This window comes from Juglans microcarpa x Juglans regia, chromosome 4S, assembly GCF_004785595.1.
Source record: "Juglans microcarpa x Juglans regia isolate MS1-56 chromosome 4S, Jm3101_v1.0, whole genome shotgun sequence".
Lineage (NCBI taxonomy): Eukaryota > Viridiplantae > Streptophyta > Magnoliopsida > Fagales > Juglandaceae > Juglans > Juglans microcarpa x Juglans regia.
This window is the reverse complement of record NC_054601.1, coordinates 23,042,822-23,057,614: the sequence shown is the minus strand read 5'-3', so window position 1 is coordinate 23,057,614 and position 14,793 is coordinate 23,042,822. Positions and strand designations below refer to the sequence as shown.

Sequence of the window (14,793 nt, the reverse complement as noted above, 5' to 3'; positions counted from 1 at the left end):
TAGGCTGTTGATTAGAAGCAACACATTCAAAATTTCAGTATGTAAGAAGAATACAAGTTGATTATGAGTAAGTCACTATTTACTTTAACTTGTCTAGACAAGATAAGATTTGAATATGAGTTTTGCTATGTACAAGTAAGTTTGCGTATCAATCTATGTACTAATATTTTTACCTTCATATTCTAAATTTAAATTAACACTATTTTTAATAAAATTTACTTTCTGACCAATCATATTGAATATGTGTACAAATTAGTATACAAAATCGCTTACAATTAAATTTTTCCTTTAAAGATATATAAACACAATGAAAATACAAATCAACCTTAATTCAATTTTAAGGAGCAACAAATAATCTGAATTTTAAATGGAACATCAAAGACACTTTACGTGCTTGCAGATATTTGAATGTCAACATGTTATCAGCAGGTTAGTACTCTTAAGATTTAAATTCAATCTAAATAAATAAATTTATCTCTTCTTTTTATGTATAATTGTTTATCAAGGGAGCATTAATGTTCTGCCGGAAAATTAATGTCTTTTCTGAGTCAAAATCTTCTGACCATTTTCAATATTCTCATTTTTATTTTTCCTCTTAAGGGTAAACTCTCCATTGGCAACTAACTTTTAAAATCACTATTTGACCTTTGAGCAAATCTTCTTTGATATCCTTCACAATTCTTAAAAGCTTCTTTAATTATTATGATTTTATTTATTAGAAAAAAAATACCCCCAATCCACAAACTGTTTTAGCAATAACCTCGTATAATCAAAAGAATATCTATTCCTATAGAAAGGCAAAGGGAAAATAAAATGGAAACACAATCAAAGAAAACAAAAAAAACACAAATTAAAACATGAAAAAACAAGAACAAATACGCATTTTTTTATTCGCTCTTATCTTCATAGATCAACAAGGAGAATACAACATGAATTGTTGTCTAATTAGGAAGTTCTTTAGTTTATTATAATCACCAACACTTCAAATCATTATCTCCACCCAAAAACTATTAACAGTGAAGGATTAGATGCAGTACTTGCCCGATCCCAACTTTTTAATGATATCATCTCAGCATCTGCTGCAAACCAAGCTGCAAACCAAGCTTCCATTCTACACATGTACCATTGCAATACTTCATAGGCAAGTCCATTTTGTCTACAAAAAAATGGAAGTTTCGTGAGTGACGCAAACAGATTCATAGCAAGTTGTAACAATGATATGCTCTGCTTCCATACCTTAAATCTGGAAGTTTATCCAACATAATTGAAATTGCTTGAAGAACAAATAGGTCATCAATATATCAAGATGGAAACAACTTTCTCAAGCACAGATTAAATTAATACAAGATGAAAAGAGACACTTTGACTTAATTAGAATAAATTCTAATTTAATTATTTTAGTTAAAAGAGACACCCTCTTTCCACTCCATCTTTTTCTCTACACGAATTAAAATTAAATAATTAAAGAGACAACTGTTAATATTTTAACATGATTAAACAAGAAAAACAAATATAATTTTTTTTTTTTTAGCATTCAAATAGAAAATTGGCACCCAAGACAAATCACATTAAATACAATAACAATGTTACATTTTTCATTGCAATCGTGCCAATTTAAAAGCATAAAAAAAAGCAAATCAGCAAACTTTTTTTTAATAGTTTATCATCAAACCAGACCATCTTTCACCTTTATTAACAACAAATCTAGGTGACTAAGAGATATTTCTATTGTTAATTGAATCAGAATAATGAGTTGGGCAAGTTTTGTTGTAAATATGTAATGTGGAAGGGAACATTTACATGCACTACAACGTTGGACTATTGGACCAAATAGAAATTGTATATATATATATATATATATATAGAGAGAGAGAGAGAGAGAGAGATTTCATTTGGGGGCAAAAACTATGGCAACTCCGACTTCGGCCGACATTCGCTCTGTTTTCGACTCCGTCGAAGTCGGAGTCGGAGTTCGGAGTTGAACAATACTCCGAACTGCCGACTCCGACTCCGATAGATATATAATACATTTAATATTACAAAATGAATAGAAGTTGCTCCATTGGCCTAATGGTTATTAGCCCTTTTATTCAACTCCATTAGTGGAGTTCGAGCCCCCCCACTCCCCAATGAGAGCAACTTTTTATTTTTAAGGGCTTTTAATTAAACAACCCCCCCCCCCCCCCCCCCCTAACATGCTCACTCATCCCCAATTTATTTTTCCCAGACGATCAGACCCCACGAGACCTCTTTCTCTGTTTCTCATCTTAGACTCTCACGCCGTTCTTCACTTCTTCTTCTTCAATGTTCTTCACTTCTTCTTCAAATTGGTGTTGCCGTTTGTTTCAATTTGACAAGGAGCACCACTTCAAGTCTGAGGCCAAGCCTTGCGAGGTTTTAGTTTTTCTAACATTTCGATCCTCTCTCTCTCTTTCTCCCCTTTAATCCATACATTTTTTTTCCTTTTATAACATGAGAATCAGATGAGATCCATTTTCTATTTCTGCCTAAGATTTTTTTTGCATGTTTTTGCTTTATTTTTTAATCTGGAAGTAAACTATAAACACCGAATCCTGTGAGCTACTCCGAGTTGGACTTTGAGCTCCGTGCTCCGAGCTCAGACCACTGATCAGAGTCTGAGTCAGAGCACATTTTGGCCTCCGACCCCAGTCGAAGTTAGAGGTCGGAAACGACCACTCCGACTTCGTCGGATTCGGAGCCCAGAGCCCAATCCTAGATTCCATTTAATACGTTCTTGCTAAAAAAAGGTAAAATGAGAAGGAATATACTGACTGTCTAGCAGATTGGTGGAGGATAATTCCTTGGATTCCATATAGTGGGGGGGGGGGGGGGGGGGAGAGAGAGAGAGAGAGAGAGAGAGAGAGAGAGAGGAGAAGAAGAAGAAGAAGGGTGATTCTCAGATATGAGAAAGGAAGAAACGGAAGAGAAATCGGAATTTGAATTTGCTAGAAACATTGACAAAGCGAGCAATTATAATGATTTATTTGAAGGGTGTGTGGGAATCAAGAAACTGGAAAGAATGATAGAGAATGAAGATGAGAAGGCCAGCAATTAAGTGGCTCAGATTTGTCAAAGTAGCTCATAGGTTACGGTGGTTAAGAAATTTCCTCCGTGCATGGTAGGTCTCATGACCAACTTGGGTGGTGCTGTTGGCTCTCATTGTAGATCTGGGCAGATCTGGTGGTTTGATGGTGATGATGTTAGGGAATAGCTAATAACCCAAACAACAATTACTCGAGAATGTAACAAAATGAATGCAAGAATTCAAGAAATCCAAATATCATAATCTTGGAGAGTAAAAATTGGATTTATTTGAGGTAAATCTACCTCCAAAGGGATCAACAATCAAGCCAATTTGATACCTTCCACTCAGACGTCCCACCCTTTTATGCCCAGACATATTACAAGAGTATATCCCATGAAATGCACTGTTTAACTTAACATTCGAATTATTACAAACTAACCATTTTACTTATCTAAACTCACAATTTCATTAATTAGTTTTACAACACTTACAATAGAACTCAATGCATCATTTCACTAAATGTAACGCACCATTTCATCCCTTTCAAATTTCTATTACTTCCCCACGTCTATGATAGCCCATGACAATTCCTACCCACTTCAAGAGCCTTGTCGACAAGGCAGTAGCTCAAACTCCATTATTGCTTCATCTTGCACCCCTCATGTTTCAAATTCACGGCCATCATGACCTACTAAACATATGTTGAACCCTCCCCTTCTAAAGAACCTTACCCACAAGGTGCGGGTAAAAGTCCCTCAATTTTCACAAGCTTTCTCAAGTACTGTCCTCAAGTGGAGCCCTTAGCCACTTCGCCAAGACTTATGTCATTGCTTGGTTTCCCCTTTTAACCATTCTTTTATCGACAATCTCTTTAGGCTCAAGCGGATATTTCCCTCAACATCAATTGGTGGTAATATTGGTAAGGGAGTGACCTACTGTCCCAATTTCTTCTAAAGACAATAAACATGGAATACAAGATGTATTCTAGTAGTGGCAGGTAAATCGAATTTGTAGGCTACCACTCCTATCTTGGCTATGACCTGAATTGGTCCATAATAACGTGGGGCCAATTTAAGGTTATGCATCAAGGAGAGTGAATTATGTCTATATGGCTGCAGGCTCAAGAAGACCCAATCACCAACCTAAAATTGTCTCTCAATCCTCTTCCTATTAGCAAAGATCTTCATCATCTCTTGTGCCTTTTTTAGATTTTCTTTCAACAAGATCAGCAATTCTTCTCTAGATTTCAATTGATTAACCGCATCTACATTCATTGTAGTACCAGGCGCATAAGATAGCAATCTCGGGGGTGAGTATGCTTACAATGCTTCAAATGGGGTCATCCTTGAAAAAGAATAAAAAGTGGTATTATAACACCATTCAGCCAATGACAGCCACATAGTCCACCACCCTTTTTGCTTAGTACTTGTATAACATGTCAAATAAGTCTCAAGACACTTATTTAAGCTCTCAACCTGTCCATCCGTTTGTGAATTATAGGCAGAGTTGAAAGACAAAACAGTCCCTTGCAGCTAAAAAAGTTGCCTCCAAAATGAGCTAGTGAAAGTTGGATCCCCGTCAGATACTATCGATCTTGGCATGCCATGTAACTTGAATGCTCCAATAAAAAAACTTGAGCCACTTTAAGTAATATTTTGGTAAAGTGCCCAAGGTTACAAGAGTCTATAAGAAGATTTTCTTCAATAAGCTGTTTATTTTCTTTGAGTACTATTTTGGGATGTTGTTGATGTTATTGAGACTTGGTGGTGGTTCTAGTTAACTACACTGGAGTACTTGGATTTTGAATTGAATTTTAAGTGTCATTGAGAATTTGGAGTTTATATCTATATTGTGTGATGTAATTTTTTAAGTGACAAGAAGTAATTCTCCGACCCATTTTGATACGGGGCGTCAACGGGATAGTTCTTACTTCCACATCCGATGCACCTCTCTCATATCCATTGCAAATCTAATATGAGAAAAGTATTCAATAATGTTGCTTGATGATAATAATAATAATAAAAAAAAAAATTACTCAAGGACAACATTCACATTCAATTGCATTTTGCTTTACATATATTGAAACCATAAAACAATTGGAGTACAACCTGAAAACATTGCTCTATCCTCATATCTATCACTAACGCCTCCGGCCTTGATTCCTCTGTGCTTGCCGTCCTCGATTCCTGCGTGCTCGCCTTCCACGATTTTCTATTCTGATGTATAGCCGAGGACACATCTTGAAAAAAATGTCGTCAAGATAACTGTAGTAGAATATCCTCCACCTCTTCCAAAATATGAGGGGCCCAACAAGAATCCCAAAGCCGAAAACAAATCCCAATTCAGCACTTAAGAAGTTCCAATCAATTGCATTCCCAGAATTTGAATGAGATTCTTCAGATGTGGGAGAGGGCGGTACCGATTCAGTGCATTTTTCTTTCAAAGGCGAGCCACATAATCCTATATTTCCTTTAAAGGAATTTTCTGGCAATGTAGTAAATTGCTTGATCTGTGGAATCCTTCCCACCAATTGATTGAATGAAAGGTTAAGGGTTGATAGGAAAATAAGACCATCAGCTAGTTGAAGAGGAATCTCTCCTGTAAGCTTATTGCTTGACAAATCTAATGACTCAAGATGACTCAACTTGCCTAAAGCTTGTGGGATTTTTCCAGTAAAGGCATTGTGAGACAAGTTGAGGGTATATAGGGCTGTGAATTCTCCTATTTCTCCTGGTATATGCTCGTCAAAATTGTTGCTTGAAAAGTCGAGGGAGGTAAAGATAGTTAGGATCTTCACCAGCTCCAGTTGTAGACCTTTGGTAGTAACTGTTACCATATTCTGATAGTAGACATCGAAAGGAAGAACTTCATATTGGAGGTGTTTGAGCTGAGACTGGGTCGTATTTTCAGTTTCTATCATTGCCTTCCAGTTAGGAAAGTAATGTATCGGAAACTTGCCAACAAATTCGTTAGAGGCCAGATCCAAAATCTGAAGCATGGACCAGGTGGCATTAGCGTCTAAACAATTGATAGGCCCATAAAATTGGTTAGATCGCAAAATCAGGACTCGCAACGTGTGTATGTTCTTCAAATAACATGGGAAGGCATCCTGGATCTGGTTGTTCCCAATGTCCAGGACCTCCAACTGTGCTGCGCACTTGGTCAGGGATTTTGGTAGTTCTCCTTGTAGTTGGTTTCCATCGAGATCCAAAGTTTGCAAAGAACAACTGTCTGGAAAGGTATCAGAAATATTGCCAGTAAGATTGTTTCTACCCAGATTCAACACCCCTAGAGTCTGACTCATCTCAATTAAGCATTGGGGAACCGTGCCAGTCAATAGATTATGAGACAAGTCGAGAGCCTTAAGCTTTGCAGCATTGCATATTGATGTAGGAATAGTTCCATAGAATCTATTGCTCGAGAGAGAGAAGAAATAAGCATAAGGAAGGAAGCTACCAATCCTTCTTGGTATGAGAGAGCTAAATCTATTCCCTGAGAAATCCAAGTATATGGCATGTGCTGGGAGAGCTTGCAATTGCCCTTCGAACTGGTTGGAGTGAAGGTCTAGGATACTCACAGAGGACATGTGGAGTAAATCTAAATCTAGACTCTCAAGCTGATTATAAGAAACATTCAACGAGTAAAGATTACGAAGTCTCCAAATCCAACTGGGCAGCTCCCCATCAATCTCGTTGTCAGAAAGATCTAGATGAACCAATTCAGATTGGTTTCTCAAGAAAGTAGGAAACGTTTTCAACTTGTTTGAAGCCAAGTTTAATGTCCATAACCAGGGAAGAGAGGGTAACGAAAAATCAGTTTCATCGTATTCGATCGATAAGCTGTTTCTTGAAAGATCAAGATATGAAAGACGCGTCAACTTTTGAATCGAACGAGGATGCAAGGAACCACTGAAGTTGTTTGAAGAAAGTGAGAGCACCTTAAGGCCTTTGAGTTCAAAGACAGATATGGGGATTGGCCCTTGCAAGTTGTTGCTACTCAAATCAAGTGTGTCCAGTTGGTGAGAAGAAATATTGGGAAAATCATCGAGTTGACCAGAAAATTGGTTATTGGAAAGTTGTAATTCCAACAACGATGGAAGTGAAAACAAAGCAACTGGAATACTTCCTTCCAGCGAATTATAACTCAAGTCAAGAGATTGGAGATATTGAAGATTGAAGATGGTGCTTGAATTGTCAAGTCTACCTGAGATGGATTCATTGCTCAGGTCGAGGCCGATAACAAGCCCTTTGTCGCAGGATACCCCTTCCCATAAACAGCAGTCGACACTTGGATTCCAGTGTGCCAATTTTGTTGACCGATCAGTGTCGAACTTGAGGCTGTCCTTAAACTGGAGCATCGAGGACTGCTGATCGCCAAAATGTTGACCAGATGCCACAGAGATAGAATATTGGAGTAAAAGTGAACATATGCCCATCAAGAATAACAACGATGAACAAAATGAAATTCTCATAATTGGAGGCTATACCAAGAGACATCCAAAAACAGAAATAAATTGAAGAGTCAATGAGACGAATGATTTGGGAGAGTAAAGAGACCGATGAACATGAGCTTTTGAGCCTGTTGCCCGTATGTGTTGGCCGAATGATTGAGGAGCTGCTAATAGTTATGGTGGCTAAGAAGAATTGAGTACTTTTCATTGCTAGTAGTTTTCAAAAAGCAATAAACGCGTTCTGCTTGGAACCTCATCGCTCAGTAGCTTCGTCATTTCCACAACCACACGGTTCTTATGCGTAGGGCCCCCAAAATTAGTATCCTTCTAGTTGTATGTTCGTCTTCGTCAAATCTAACATAATCAAACATCACTTTGCAGAACATGAAGATTAGAAGGGCATCCTGATTAGAACGTCATTAACTGCGTCATAACCCCCAAAACATTGGTGTTTACTTCAAAATCTTCCAAAAGTCACTTCAAAATTCACTATTATTCTCAGATTATTTCATTATTATTCACAAATTATTTATAAATTATTCATTATTATTTCATTACTAGTACCAAATTATTTCTATTTACTGATCATAGGATCCACTTTATCCAAACGGCCTCCAGTCCGCTTGACTTCTCAAAAATCTAAAGACGCGTTTTGGTTATTCCAGTCGTCAGTAGTTGCGGCATTTCCTCGAGCACGACAGGTACCTACTAATGGTTGGAACTTTATTCCACTTTGAAAGCCTCTCAATTTCGTCGGAAATTTTGATTTTTGATATGCATATAACCCAATGGAAAAAGTTGGACCCACCGACGTTGGCTACCGAGGATGGCCCCGACTGAAGTAGTACTGCCACCTGGCTTTTTTAAAACTCAAAAAGAAAAGAGACGACGATTTTCGTGGGGGGAAGACAAGCAGCACAGCCCTGCAGAATAAAAAATAAACGTGCATGGCAGGATAAAAAATAAACCAAATAAACATTTACAAACGTAATATAATAAAAACTCTCAATATTTATAGATTAAAAATTCTATTATTTGAATAAAAATAAAGAAAAATATTATAAAATTAAAATATTATTAGAATATAATTTTTTAATATTATTTTTATGTTAAAGGTTTAAAATATTAAATTATTTTTTATATTTTGTTAAAAGTTTAAAACAGTTATAATGATTAAGTAATAATTAAATAAAAAGATTAAAAATATTACTCATCATATCACAATTCACAAATCACATTTTTTTATTCTCTTTTTTTACTCATCATTTATACATCAATACATTAAGAAAAAAAGAAAAAAAAATTATATGTAATATATAATATGGACATTATCAATAAAAGTCTTCTAATTTGTAAAGCAAAGGCAAAAGCAACCATCGTCATAAAGTTAGGTGGCCTGATTTTATAAACTTTTTGGTTTTTTCTCGAATTAGCTTTTGAAAGGTGCTAGCGGGCCGCGGGCAGCTAGTTGAATTTTGTTTTTATTTTATTTTATTTATGAATAAGGCTACGGAGACTGATTAAATCGATGAAATTTGATCAATGTAAATGTATTTTTTTTTTTTATTTTTTATATATTTTTAAAAATAAAAAAAATTCAATTCACAAATAGTAACTTTTTTTATCAATAATTTTTACCGGTTGAAATATAATTTTTTAATAACTTTTCTACCGTTTTAGTTATTAAAAACATTAAAATACAATTTTGACTTCTTTAATTATTAAATAAAAAAATTAAAATATCGAGCGGGTGATGGGATGCCAGGTCAATCGGGAGGAATCTCGGTGACTGTAGCATCTCCCATAACCCAATTATTCCAAGTACTTCAATTTATTGAATTTCAACCTTTCACTTCCTTTGCATCGTTCTTCCTCTTCTTCATCAATACAATGAATAGTTGTCATGTTCTCTCTGTAACTGGGCTCATACTTCTCACCATATCTTCCCTCTCAGGTGATCCCACGAGCGCAGCACACCCACCACGAGAGGCCCATTTTATTTCCTCTTTGAATTACTCCATTTCTTTCTAACCCAGCGTTTCCTTTTCTGCTTTTGTGTTTTTTTTTTTTTTTTTTGTCCCCCCATTTTTGGTCCTTACAGAGGCTGGATCTGCTTCCTTCAAGATAGTCAACAACTGCCGGCGCACGATATGGCCAGGGCTATTGACCAGCATGACAGGGCAACTCCCCACCACCGGGTTTGCTCTGAAGAGCGGTGAATCTAAGAACATATCCATTCCCAAGCCCTGGACCGGTAGGTTATGGGGTCGGACACACTGTGTCCAAGACTCCAGCGGCAAGTTCACTTGCCTGACCGGTGACTGCGGGTCCGAGGCGATAGAGTGCGGCGGGGGTCCGTACCCACCCGTTACGATGGCAGAATTCTCGCTCGAAAACTTAGGAGGCATGGACTTTTACGACGTGAGCGTGGTCGACGGGTTCAACCTCCCAATGCTCGTCGAGGTCAAAGGTCCGAGCGGCGTATGTGACACTGCTGGGTGCTTGGTGGACTTGAACGGCGCGTGCCCAATGGTCCTCAGTGTGTTAGCGGGCGAGGACGGGAGGGTGGGTGAGGTGGTCGCTTGCAGGAATGGGTGCGGGGTCGAGGCGAGCAGTGACCCGGCCGCCGTAGCTTCCAAATGTGATCGGAAGTTGTACTCCAAGATTTTCAGGTCCGCTTGCCCACGCGCGTATACTAATCCTTATGACGATAAGATTGGCACTTTGGTATGTACCTCCGCGGAGTACGTTGTCACATTCTGCCCGTAACCTTATACGGGTAAAACTACCGTATAGCCTTTATGGTATGAATTATTTTGTATGCGAATGTAGGATCAGTTGTCATTTTGAAGGGATGCATGGTATGCCACGCTGGCATTTCCTGGAGAGTTCACCCATCTTGCTTGTGGGGGTTGTGTTTTCAGATTCGTTGGCTCTTACATATGATCATGAACGTATAATGTATTCTGGGACTTGTAAGGAAGAATAGCTATTTCTTCTCTCTCTCTCTCTCTCTTTTTTTTTTTTTTTTATAATTTCTTTTAGAGTAAGAACTAGCTCTTAGGAGTAAACATTCCTAAGAATGAAAATGTAACTGAACAATGAAATGAATATTTCAGACAGGATAGCTAATCTCTTTCTTTTTTTGCGTACCAAAACTTTGCCATTGAGCATAGTGTTGTAACATGTGAATTTGTTCCGTTGGTTTAGATTCCCAATTCAGATTGGAAAATGCTTTACACTATATTTTAAATTATGGTTATTTTTGTAAAATATCTTATAAAAATAACATTATTTTATAAAAATATCTTCATCTTACAATATTGTTAAGAAATGTGTTGTGAAAATATATTGTATGTATATCATCACTTACTAAAAATAAAATAGGTTGTATCACAAAGTCTATCATATCCCAAGAACAATATATTATTGAAGTAACATACAGATACTTATATAAAAATATCAAGAAAAAAAAAAAAAAAAGAGTACAGAGCATCTAAAATTGTGACTTATGCTTTTCTAAAGAAATAAAATCATCAAGAATTGAATTTAAATCAAAATTTTTAGCGATTTTTCTTTTAATATGGATAACTAAATTATTTGTTAGAAACTCATCCTCAATTTTTATCGTGAAGTCTTGTTTTAACAATTTTATAATTAAAAATAGTTGTTTACTAGTCACTATAGATATTGGAATAGTCCAAATAAAACAAGTGTATTTGATTTCTCTTTTATCTACCAATCCTTAATATAAGTCCGTAACTGACGACAAATTCAGAAATTGAAGATTAGCAAGTGCATCAGTTAAATGTTTTAATTGAAACATCAAGCTAATTTTCTCAAGTTATACTACGAATCAACAACTGTGCTGATCCCACACCCCACACGTCATGTGGTTTTTTTTTTTTTTTTTTTTTTTTTCTCTCACTTTTTTTTTTCTTCTCTTTCCGTCGAAGCCATTCGAATTTTGGCCCCATCGCGCGAAACAACCCTCCTCCCTCGCCAGCTCCTCGCGTCGCCTCCCTCTGCCTAGCTCCACCCCGCGACGGCGTCCTTCTGTTCAGCGCCAACTTCTTAGCTCCTCCGTCTGCTCAGTGCCGCCACTCCCCGCGATTTTAATAAACCGAGCAAAGCAGGTCGCCCAGCGCGCGAAACCCCCCTCCAACCTCACCCAGCGCCACCCCACGTCGCCTCTGTCTGCCCAGCGCTACCCCGCGACACCATCTATCTGTTCAGCGCCACTCCACGACACTCATCCGTCTGCCCAGCGCCGCCCCTCCCCGCCAGTTGATTTAACGGACAGCGAAGACAAGACCAGTGGAGCTCTGTTTTGCCGCCGCCACTGCACAGCTTCGTAGGTAACTGATTAACCGTTTTTCCTTCTATATTCTGTGGATCTAAAGAGGTATTACCATTGTTCCACTTCTTTGCTGTTCCACAATCTACTTGGGATAAATCCAGCGGCATAAATTAAATTTCTTGCGGCTTAGGGCATGGAGAAATTAATGTTCTTCTTGTGTGGACCTTGAGTTCAGAGTCGTAGATGAATCCAGTGGCATAAATTAAATTTCTTGCGGCAAAATTGGATAAGAAATCATGTTTGTAATTGCCTTCAAACTTGCTGGTTATGTTGGATTTTGGAGCCTTTATTTGATTTTATGTATGGATGCTTGCAGACGAAATCAAGTCTGTTTATGTGAGAAACTTACCACCTACTGTATCTGCTTCTGAAATTGAGGAGGAATTCAAGAATTTTGATGAACTCAGTGAGGAGGGTGTGGTCGTTAGAAGTCGTAGGTTCATGTCCTTTTCACCTTATTGAACTGTTTTACTTCATTATGGTGTTGAAGCAAGTAAAGCAGAGATGCAGAGAAGGAGTTTGGCAGAATGCCTCTAAGAGTATTTGATATTCACGTGATTCTTTCATACATGACTATTGTGCCTCTACAACTTTATATAGACAGATACAAAATAACTAACTCATCTAACCAATGATGGACAGCTGTAAATGGAATATTCTAACAGACTTGCATAACTTATTCTAGACTATTCTTGCTTGGAATTGATCCTCTGTTGGTGTTGTTGATGCTCTCTTTGCTTTCAGCCACTGATATTGATCCTGATGATGATGCAGGATTCTTTTCCTTGACATATAGCATTGACTTATATGAAGCTAAATGCTTATTGTGTGCAGGAGATTGATTTCCATGGATAGAATAGCATTTCAATTCTACTAAATTCCATGGACTTTTTTCTTTTGTTTGCTGAATTTGTTTGCTGAAATTCCATGGATTTTAGTTTCGGTCTTTGATACATGATGTCTTATTTTGGATGCTTGATAACTTTTATTTATGGGCTTTCATGTATAACTTTTTTCTTTTTTTTGCTGAAAAAATTGAAGATGCTTGATAACCTTTTTTGATATTGATTTTGCCAATTCAATACTTCTGACTGCTGTATGCTTTTAATACAATCTAGTTGGGATGATTCCATAGCTCAATCCAAAATCCAAATCTCAGTAGCATAAATATAATCTAGCTGAAATTTAGTGAGGAAAGAGTTTTCTTTCTTTGTTGGTGTTTGATTTTAGACTAGGTTCAAATGACATGCTTTATTACAATTTACATTAAGCAAATACTTTTTCCAATGACCACTCCTCTCATTGGCATTCTCAGGTTTAGTGTGATGGGGGAAGAGGAAGATGGAATGCCACCCAGGCCTTCGACATCGACTTCAATCCTTGAAACAGTTCATGTGAGTGTCCATTGTGCACCTCTATTGTTTTCAAACAGTTTGTAATCAATCCTTTGTATGTAATGAACCCACCTCTTTTTCTCTACAAGGTGGACTGCATGTAATTCTGAAGCATCAATTACTTGAGCGTACAAAGTTGATGGTGTGTATACTTATTTTCTCACTACTTTGCACACGTGTTCCAATTAGCATGATTTAACTTTTGCTTGAGTTTTTCTTTTTTTTTTTTTCCCTCTTGTTTTAGAGTGTGAAAAAGTAGAGTTAAAATGCAGTGGTTGAGAAACTAAGGTCAATCTTTTTCGTGATATTTACTCCCTTTTCCATTGAAGTTTTTCTTATTCTTTGCCGCCATTTCTTTGATTTTGGGACACGACGAGGTGGGGATTTTTTGGATCCATATAGTGGAAGGTATGTGGAATTTTGTGTTAGAGTTTTTGTTTAACTTTAGAGTTCGAGGAAAATGAGATTTGTGATTTGAAAATTCTTTCAATTTAAAGATTTGCTTGTTTGTTGAGAAAATGGATGAAGTAAAGGAAAAACTTTGTTTCCATTTATTTTTAGGTGCCGCATTAAGTGTACTCCACAGACTGTAAGGCTATCATCTCTATGTTGGAGATTGGGAGCTTGGAGGAGTTGAAGCCATTGTGCTGGAGAAAAGCTCGGAAATGGCAGTGTGAGTTGATGTGGGATTTCAAAGGAAAATCAAGTACTTTTGCCGTTTGGTTTAGAGGCATTTCCGTTATTTATATAATCTCATTGGTTTGTAGGCATTCAGATTTGTGTATGGATTTTGTGTATGGGCGGGTTTATGGAGACCGTGTTGTGATTTCTCATGAATTGGGGAGTACGTGAATGTGATTCCTAAAGTATCCCTTTGCCTTTGTGCCACGAAATCATGAATGGAAAGAGAGTTGTCGGACAATATATCCAATGGAAAATTTCCTTTTGCTTGATTTGGACCTTATATATGGAAGCAGTGTTTATACATTAAAAATTCTGTTCATAATATGCTTCTGTCAATCCATCAGACTCTTTGATTTGTTTGCCGCGGAACACAGTTGTTTTATGGTTCTTTGATAAGATATTTATTCTTTGGTGTTAATCCCAAACCAACGGGTTGGTTGTCCTACGCAGATGTCTGTGTGAGGTCTTTTAAACATCATTGGCTAATAGAGAGGCAGTCTAAAGCGAAGCAAAAAGTCTTCAAAATCACAAAAGCAAAATTCATTCAAACAGTTGTGTAAAAAAAGGTATATTTCACTTGAACAAATACAACCAAGAATCTCACAAATTCGGGACAGAAAAATGCCGATTAAAAATGACATAATATTCTTGAATGTCATTTGAGAATTAATATAAAATCAATTATTTTCCCCCCGCTACGGTCAATCATATACATACAAGGTTACACCCTTTATCTATAAACACTTTTTATACTTTGTTCAATACGTGATAAATACTTCACTTCCAGACAAATTAATCCGTTTTTGTTCCAAGTGAGAATTGAGAAATCTACCTTACAATGAAGATGTCATTTCTTCAT

At 37.1% G+C, this 14,793-nt stretch overlaps 1 protein-coding gene across 2 annotated transcripts; it reads left to right on the top strand.

Moving 5' to 3' along the window:
* Positions 1–9,292: 9,292 nt before the first annotated feature.
* Positions 9,293–13,823, top strand: LOC121263451 (thaumatin-like protein 1b). 2 transcript variants are annotated; one of them, XM_041166350.1, is made up of 3 exons: positions 9,293–9,450; positions 9,598–10,275; positions 13,784–13,823. In XM_041166350.1, exons 1-2 carry the CDS (start codon positions 9,387–9,389, stop codon positions 10,263–10,265), a joined length of 732 nt encoding a protein of 243 aa, XP_041022284.1. In that variant the 5' UTR covers positions 9,293–9,386; the 3' UTR covers positions 10,266–10,275; positions 13,784–13,823. The 2 variants fall into 2 exon arrangements, with proteins under 2 accessions (XP_041022284.1, XP_041022283.1); XM_041166349.1 differs by lacking the exon at positions 13,784–13,823 and adding an exon at positions 11,053–11,228 and having other exon boundaries at positions 9,598–10,276.
* The last annotated feature ends 970 nt before the right edge of the window (positions 13,824–14,793 follow it).

Coding starts and splice junctions, on each gene's coding strand:
- LOC121263451 (XM_041166350.1), top strand. CDS start 9,387: ATGAATAGTTGTCATGTTCTCTCTGTAACTGGGCTCATACTTCTCACC. Junction 9,451..9,597: donor CACCATATCTTCCCTCTCAG/GTGATCCCACGA, acceptor TGGTCCTTACAG/AGGCTGGATCTGCTTCCTTC.